This window comes from Canis lupus, chromosome 16 (assembly GCF_011100685.1).
Source record: "Canis lupus familiaris isolate Mischka breed German Shepherd chromosome 16, alternate assembly UU_Cfam_GSD_1.0, whole genome shotgun sequence".
In the NCBI taxonomy this organism is placed as follows: Eukaryota; Metazoa; Chordata; class Mammalia; order Carnivora; family Canidae; genus Canis; species Canis lupus.
In genome coordinates, this window is record NC_049237.1 from 42,271,694 (window position 1) to 42,279,558 (window position 7,865).

The following is a 7,865-nucleotide window of genomic DNA, read 5'->3' on the forward strand; positions in this document are numbered from 1 at the left end:
CGAAGGCTGACCCTTCACCAACTCAGCCACCCAGGTGCCTCTCTTACAACAGTTTGATAGTTCACTTCCCTGATTGCCTTTTCTCCCACTTCCAAACCACCTCTGATAATGCTGCCTGAATGATCATTCTAGAGAACTCGCTGATTATTCCCCAATCTAAAAATCTATTAAAGGCAACCTATTACTTTCAGGAGAGAAACTCCCGGCATCGCTTAGTAAACTATTGACAGTCTGGCCTCTTTTCCCACCACCTAACCTTTGCTACCGTAGTCCCACCAAATGGTTGGAAATGTCTGAATGCTCTCTGTTTGCTTCTGCTCCCTGGAATCCTGCCCTTTCTTCTTTCCCATGCTCTTCACTTGGCCCCAGGGTTTCCAATGTTTAAGACAATATTAATTAGTGGAACCTCACTAAAATAGGGAAAGGAGGAGAAAAGAGAAAGTTAGGAGGTGAAGCCTTACCACTCAACATCAATTATGGTTAATTACAGAAAGAATTATCAATGAAGAGCCCAACAGAAGAATCAGCAGCAGGAAAGAATCATCAATCACAGGCTCCTGCAAGGGAAAGATGTATTTCGTATCTCTGACAACATCTCCACTACCCCTGCAACTCAGCCCTTTGGAAACCATCATGACCTGGACTTCTGCTATTTTTTCCCCCCCAATGGACTTTTGTTTGGAAAAAACCCTCCCAGCTTCATTCTTCTTCTGCACAAAATAATGTTCCTCTTTGTTTGTTGCATGTCCAGAATTGGAATTCTGTTATTCCTGAAAAAAAACCATTTTTTTGCTAGTAAAATAACTGATAGTTTTATTTTTCAGGTTAAAACTCCAAAAAACTGTCTTTAAATTCCCTCCTGCACTCCCCAAGCATCCTGCATTTCTCATTCTGTAGTTAATTGTGTGCTTTTTCAGGGCAGGAACATAAGTAGCTTATTCGTCTTTGTTTCACCTATATACCTTGTGCAGTACCTGCTTCAGAGTAGACCCCGCATAAATGTCTGTTAACATGTTAGGATTGTAAAGCCTGAAGTTCAGCTGTGGGTTAATGAAGAGAGTGGAACATTTAGGAGTGTGACTAGATAGGAGGGGTTGTGGTAGAAAAACAGGAGGAGGAAAATCAGAGGGGTGAGGAATAATATATTATCATGGAGGCCACTGGAGGCCCATTCCTTATTTATTTACCAACCATCTCTGCAAAAACACCATGTGCTTGATGATAACATGTTGGCACCAGTATGGACAAAGGCAAGGAGCTAGGTGAGTGCTGCGTTGTGAAAAGAGAAGTGAATAGCCCAGTTGGTTGGAGACAGGGCATGTAGATTACAGTGGTGGGATCCAGGATTGAGAAGGCAAAGTTGGGTCATTTTGTACCTGAAAAATTTGCATAATCAGGAAGCAATTGTGAGGGTACTTTGCAGGGGGGTCAGATGAACAGAGTGGTACTCCAGGATGGTTACTCTGCAGCACTTGGCAATGCGATATAAGCCATGAGCTTTGGCTATTTTTTTTTTTTTTTGGTAATACGAGTAACTGACAAAAGATAGTTATTTCAAATAAACACATTGCCAACCACAAGACTAGACAAAGAGCCAGCCCCACTGCCCCCTAGGCTCCTTTGTGAACTTGGTTGATTTCAATAAGTGACCATTTGGGCCACTTGCCTTTTCTCTTCCTGAGCTTTAAATTCCACACTCTTATATTTTAAATTTTCTAATAAAGAGTGAGCCTATAAAACCCTAGCCCCCCACACTTGGCTCTGATAAAAGCAGAAAACCTGCCTGTGCATACTTGTATGCTCGCCATCCTCCTTCCCCCTGCCCTGTGTGACCTCGCTATGTGGTTCCAGGTGTGCTGTGTGATTTCCAGGTCTTATAAATAATAAATCTCTATTTTTTCAAAGTTTCCCATTGTTCTTGAAGGGCATCTTGAAATCATAATAAGAAGCACAATAGCGGGTCCAAACACAAGAGTGGTATATTGATATTAGCATATTGATATGCTAAGACTGGCACAAAACAGTGTGATCAGTGGTGTGATACCAAAACCCTTTTACTCGAGCCATGACTCTTTTTTTTTTTTTAATTTTTTTTTATTTTTTATTTATGATAGGCACACAGTGAGAGAGAGAGAGAGAGAGAGGCAGAGACACAGGCAGAGGGAGAAGCAGGCTCCATGCAGGGAGCCCGAGGGGGGACTTGATCTCGGGTCCCCAGGATCAGGCCCTGGACCGAAGGCGGTGCTAAACCGCTGAGCCACCCGGGCTGCCCTCGCTTTCTTAGTAAAGAGAAATTTTACCCCCTTACAAACACAGTATGACACAATCCCTTGTACATTTTCATTAGCTTAGTCTAGACCCCCAGGTGACTCAGGGGCTGAGCTGAGCATCCACCTTCGGCCCAGGGCCTGATCCTGGGATCCGGGATCGAGTCCCCCATCAGGCTTCCTGCATGGAGCCTGCTTCTCCCTCGGCCTATGTCTCTGCCTCTCTCACTCTCTGTCACTCTCATGAATAAAGAGATAAAAATCTTTAAATAAAAAACAACAACAGAAAATAATTCGCTTAGGCCTTTGCTGGAAGGTGCTGCTTGTTGCCCAACTTAGGTTCCATGGAGTCCGTGAGGCACGATCACCCTTACATTCGAGGCTTGCCGTTTCTTTGTGTCACCAAAGTGCTCCTTCTTCTTTATCCCTCTCTCTGCTTTTCGGTTTGATGAATTATTTTTTCATGATTCTATTTTAATTACTCCATTTTTCTCCATTCGAGACTCAGCTGTCTTTCTTTTTTTATTTAATGATCTTCAGTGATGTTGCTTCTCCTCTGCTAACTTCCTAGTTCTGCATCTGTGTCTACATTCATATCCGTGTCTCTGTTTCTCTGTCAGTGTACGTGGACACACAACGTGCTTTCAGTTCAGTTGGGGGTCAAGCCGGAGAGTCAGTGCCTCCTGTCTACTTTCAGTTCTGTGGCTGACAGCAGGTTCCCTAGAGCCCAGGTCAGGGCGACCCACTGGGTGCACCGCTGTCCACAGCTCACCCAGTGGGAAGGAGGGAAGGGCCCATAACACACGACAGGCAGGGGTTCAGGATAAGGACGGCCTCACACCTTCTAGGCCGAGACTCTGACACCTTCTGTAGGGTTTGCCTTGGATTCAGGAGCCTAGGATCGTGGGGAGCTATTGCCCATGCCTCCCCCGGTGGGACTGTCATCTTCTGGGCCTCCAGTATGAGAGAACTGGTGCCCACGTGTGTGCACATGGACCTCGTGGGCCTGGGCGCATGTACACACCAAGGAAGAACATGTGGTTGGAGGTATTTCCCGCATGTGACACCCGCCTCCAATGTCATAGATATGATGCCACAGTGGCCTGGGGACGTCTGGAGGAAGCACCCGCTAGGATAATCCCTGTCCCACGGGCAAGATGCAGACCATCCCCGACGGGCACAACGGCTTCTCTGGGGTCAAAACCGGGGAAGAATGGAAAGTTGTGTCTGAACGCAGGCGTGTGTCCAGGCTGGGGCCCTGGCTGCACACAGTCCTTCCCTGGGGCCTGTGGACAGGGGTGCGGGTGTGTCACTGTGTGCACAGGCCATCGCCTGCAGGGACGGGGGAGCCGTCGGCAGCCCCGAGCGCCGCCCCTGCAGCTTCCTCCAGGAGTGGGTCAGGGAGGGGGTCCCAGGAAGTGAGGTCACTCCCGTGACACAGAGCCCAACAGAACTTGGAACCCCCGTGACCAGGCAACCGCATCTAGTGCAGCCCCACCTCAGGCTCACTTGGCTGGAGACATCCGCTCCTGGAAGATGTTCTCCTGCTGCCGGCCCACCTCTGGGGGCTCTGGCTCCCAGGAACCCCAGGGGTGCCGCTTGTTCCAATGCTGTAGGCTTTGGCTCCAGCATAAAAACCAACGCCTCAGGGCGTTTATCAGGAGGCGCCGTCAGGTAAGCCAGAGCAGGCCAGGCCAGGCCCCCTGTGCCAGCCATCCTGGGTGGCCCCATCCCCTCCTCTTCAGCTTCCGGGAAACAGGGATGTGTGGGCAGGTGCATCCAGGCTGGGGGACATTGCAGGGCGGCAGGTTCCCCGGTGATCCCTTCAGGGTCACCCTGAGGTCAAGGTGGGCAGGGTGCAAACAGGGCTCCTGAGGTCCTCTTACCCGCCGAGTAAGAGTCCCCCCGAGGCCCTGCAGCCGATCCCTTTGCTCTCCTTGGGGGAGGGGGGTGCCGCCTGCGCTGTGCTGTGTCTGGATGGGGGCCGCTGGGGGTGCGGCCCAGCCGAGGCGGCCGGACCGGGCGCTGAGGCCTCCTGCCTGGCTGCCGGGCACTGTCTCCACAGAGCTCCACCCGGGACAGGGGGCGCGAGCGGGAGGAAGGGGTGCTCTGCCCCACCGCCTCGAGGAACTGGGAAGTGCCCTGCGCAGCTAACAGAGGCCAGCGCGGGCTCAAATGAGTGCAGGGGCCGGGGCACCCCCGACACCCGGGTCCCCGATGCGGCACGAAGGGCCCCGGGTCCCAGAAGCCAGCCTGCTACTCCCCTGGGCTCCCCCCTACACTCCTGCTCCCACATGAGTCTGCATTCCCCTGCTCCCCACACTTGCCCCAGGGCCCTGCCCCTGCCTGGGCCAGATGCAGAGTCCCCGTGCACAGAGGTGTAGGAATATCAGAGCAGAGCCTTCAGGGGCGGCCTGGTCACCCAGGGGTTTAGCGCCTGCCTTCCGCCCAGGCCCTGACCCCGCAGGCCCGGGATCGAGTCCCGCCTCGGGCTCTCTGCACCAGGGCTGCTTCTCCCTCTGTCTGTGTGTCTGTCTCTCTCGGTCTCTGTCTCTCTGTGTCTCTTGAGGTCCTTGTACTGATCCAAACTTTTTTGAACATTTATCCTCTAAGATTGTTTCTTTATCGGATAGTTTGTCTTGTTTGTGTAAGAGACAGGCAGAGAGCAGGGAGGGGAGAGGGAGACCCAGGCTCCTGAAGCAGACTGGGCCCCAAGCGCAGGGCCTGCCAGGGCGGGATCCCAGGGTGCTGAGGCCACGACCCGAGCCACAGCCCAGAGTCAGAGGCTAAGTGACTGAGCCACAGGCATCAAGGCCCGGGTTCCTGCCGTGGGCACTCCTGCCCCCCACGGCCCCCGAGAGCTCGGGCTGCGGGCTGCGCTCCCACCCCAGGCCTCCCGGCGGCTCCATGCACGTCCCCTCTGTCCCAACTCAGGGTGCAAGGGCCTCGGCCGGGAAGGCGCCTCCCATCTGCCCGACGAAGCCCAGCCGGACGGAGCTGCTGGAGCAGGAATTCCAACAACTGCTGCCCGCCTTGCTGCGCAGGGATGTCATCTCCGTTTTCATCTTTTTAGACAACTGTCATGGATTTGCCACCACCGACGAGGTGCTGGATCTGCTGTTTACGAAGTGAGCACCTGCGCCTCCGCAGCCCGGGGTGGGCCACCTGCTGGTGGGGAGGCTGGGAATGGTTCTGAGCTGCCCGGCCTCGGGCCGCTCCCCCGCCTGGAGCAGAGTCACCCAGGGCACAGTGGGGTCCCGGAGGGCAGCCCCGGGGCCTGGCCTGTGGCGGGTCGGCCAGAGGGGCTGTGCCTGTGCTCCGCAGCCGTCCTCCTCCCCCGTGACGGGGCCTGTGCCTCCTCCCCACCGTCACCGGGGTCCTGAGCTGGGCCTCTTTTCCCATTGAAAGGGAGGTTGGAGAGTCCATCGGGGGGCTGTGTCCTGGGGCAACCACACAGGGGGACCCCGGGGGTCCCCGGGCGCCCAGGCCCACTCAGATATCGGCCGTGGGCCTGGCCGGAGCCTTTCATGCTCAAGCATTCAGGAGGCCCCGGCAGGTGCGGGCGCTTCTCCGGGGGCTGCCCGTGGCCCCCCGCACAGAGCTGACGGCCCCCGGGGCTCCGGCCTAGTCGGGGGTCAGAGGTGACAGCCCCCACGGTGAGAGGTCGCGGCCACAGGATGATTCGTGGGATGCCCCCGCCCTCCCCTAGATATGGGTGCATCGCAGCTGCGTGTGGTGGCGACGACGCGGTCCTGCAGCGCTGGAAACTGTGAGTGACTCCGGCCCCTGCCCGAGGGCCTTCCCTCTCCAGGAGGGCAGCGAGGGGGCTGTGGGCCGGGGGTGCTGGACCCTCACCCCACACATCTGCAATTCCCGTGACGGGGTAAAGGTCTAAGGGCCCTTCAGGAAAGGAGGAAAGGAGAGCCGTGAATAGGGTGTGGGCTTGGTGGGAGAGCACTGGGACCCCTAAGGGAGACTTTCTCCATGCCCGCCCCTCCCAGCCCTCTGTCTGCCCCACACCTGGGACCCAGAGCAGAGGGGGTGGGGAGCATCGCACTCCCCAATCTGGTGGCACCTGGACCCAGTGCACAGCAGGTTGCCACGAGGGCCATTGAGGGCTCACAGACCCGGTGGCCCTGGCCCCGTGGGAGACGGCAGATTAGAGTCAGTGGAAGGACACCCCCCCGGGGCCCCTCATGAGGGAGGCAGCGCAGAGCCACAGGGAGGGAAAGTGGAGGTCCCGGGTGGCTCCTGGCAAGGCCTGGCAGGACACAGAGCCCGAGCCCTCCTGGCTTGGACCTTCCCAGAGCGACAGTGTGTGCAGTGAGGGCAATGACAGGCCAGACGCCCCCCGTCCCCGGACGCCTGCCGGTGGATTCAAGGGGCAAGTGGGCAGGGAGCCAGGCTGAGGAGGGAGCCCCGCTTCCCAGCAAAGACCGTGATGGTCACACCGCTGGGCGTGGGCTCCCCCGCACAGAGGCTTCGTGCCAGCCCCTCCTCGGGGAGCAGGCCTGTGGCAGGCAGGACCGCCAGGTGGCAGGTGGACGAGGAGCAGGACTGGCCTCTGACAGCCCCGCACGGGAGGCCGAGGCCCCGGGTCCTGCAGGGCTTCCCCGGGACACCTCGGTGTGAGGGAGCCCTGTCTTCTGACCCCTGTGCCCACCTGTCCCTCCCCAGGGCCATCTGCTGCATCCTGGAGATATGGATGGACTATTATCAGGAGGACTTTTGTCGGCTCCCCCAATCTGCCTCCCTGAAGAAGATTCTGGAATTCATAAGGCAGCGCATGCCAGGCACAGACGTGGAGCTCCGTGCCCGGCGTTACCTGCAACAACTCAGACGCCTCCATGCAGCGGAGCCAGAGGCTGGGGGTGAGGAGGCCTGGGGGTGGGCCGAGCTGGGACAGGGTGGGCCCCCACGGATCCAGCGTCCGTGCAGCTGGGCCGGGAGCAGGGGTTCGGCTCACACCCCATCCCCACGAGCTGCAGGCTGTGGACACCTCCCAGGGCTCTTTGAGCGGTTGGAAGAGTGTCCTTGATTTGGGAGGGACGTGGAAAGTCCGTCCTGGTGGTGATACCTTGTCTTCTTGGAGCTACAGCTTCGGCCCGAGCAAAAGACCCTGAAGCACTTCCGGAGCCCGCCCCAGCCCCAACTGTGGGGCCTGCTGCCTCGGATGGGCCTGAAGTGCTCGAGGCCGCCCTGGCTGCTGGGGCTGAGGGCTTGGCCCCAGCTGAGGTGCCAGCTGGGGAGGCGAAGCCCCTGCAGATAGTGGTCACTGCTCTAGATCACGGCTGCGCCCTGGACGAGCCACGTGCACCTGCGGCCACCCCGGAGGAGGAGCAGGCCCTGGCACCTGCAATCGGGGTCCCCCAGAGTGCCAGAGCCGCCAATTGGCCTCTGGGACAACTGGCTTCAACCTCTGCGCAGCCCCCTGACCACCTCGGGAGCCCGCCCCAGCTCCCACCGCAGGGCCTCGTCATGCCTGCAGCCCAACGGAGGCTTGCCCTTCCCGTGTCATTTCACTGTTTCTATATTTTGAGTTTTTCTTTAACCTGTAAAATGGGCTTATGAGTTTTATTGTAATAAAGTATAAGTTAA

The 7,865-nt window shown here is 57.2% G+C and overlaps 1 protein-coding gene across 1 annotated transcript; it reads left to right on the forward strand.

The window, feature by feature from the left end:
- Positions 1–3,727: 3,727 nt before the first annotated feature.
- Positions 3,728–7,865, forward strand: LOC119874658 (ral guanine nucleotide dissociation stimulator-like). Its single transcript, XM_038559196.1, has 6 exons — positions 3,728–3,941; positions 5,202–5,395; positions 5,977–6,036; positions 6,945–7,138; positions 7,366–7,780; positions 7,856–7,865. Exons 1-6 carry the CDS (start codon positions 3,804–3,806, stop codon positions 7,863–7,865), a joined length of 1,011 nt encoding a protein of 336 aa, XP_038415124.1. The 5' UTR covers positions 3,728–3,803.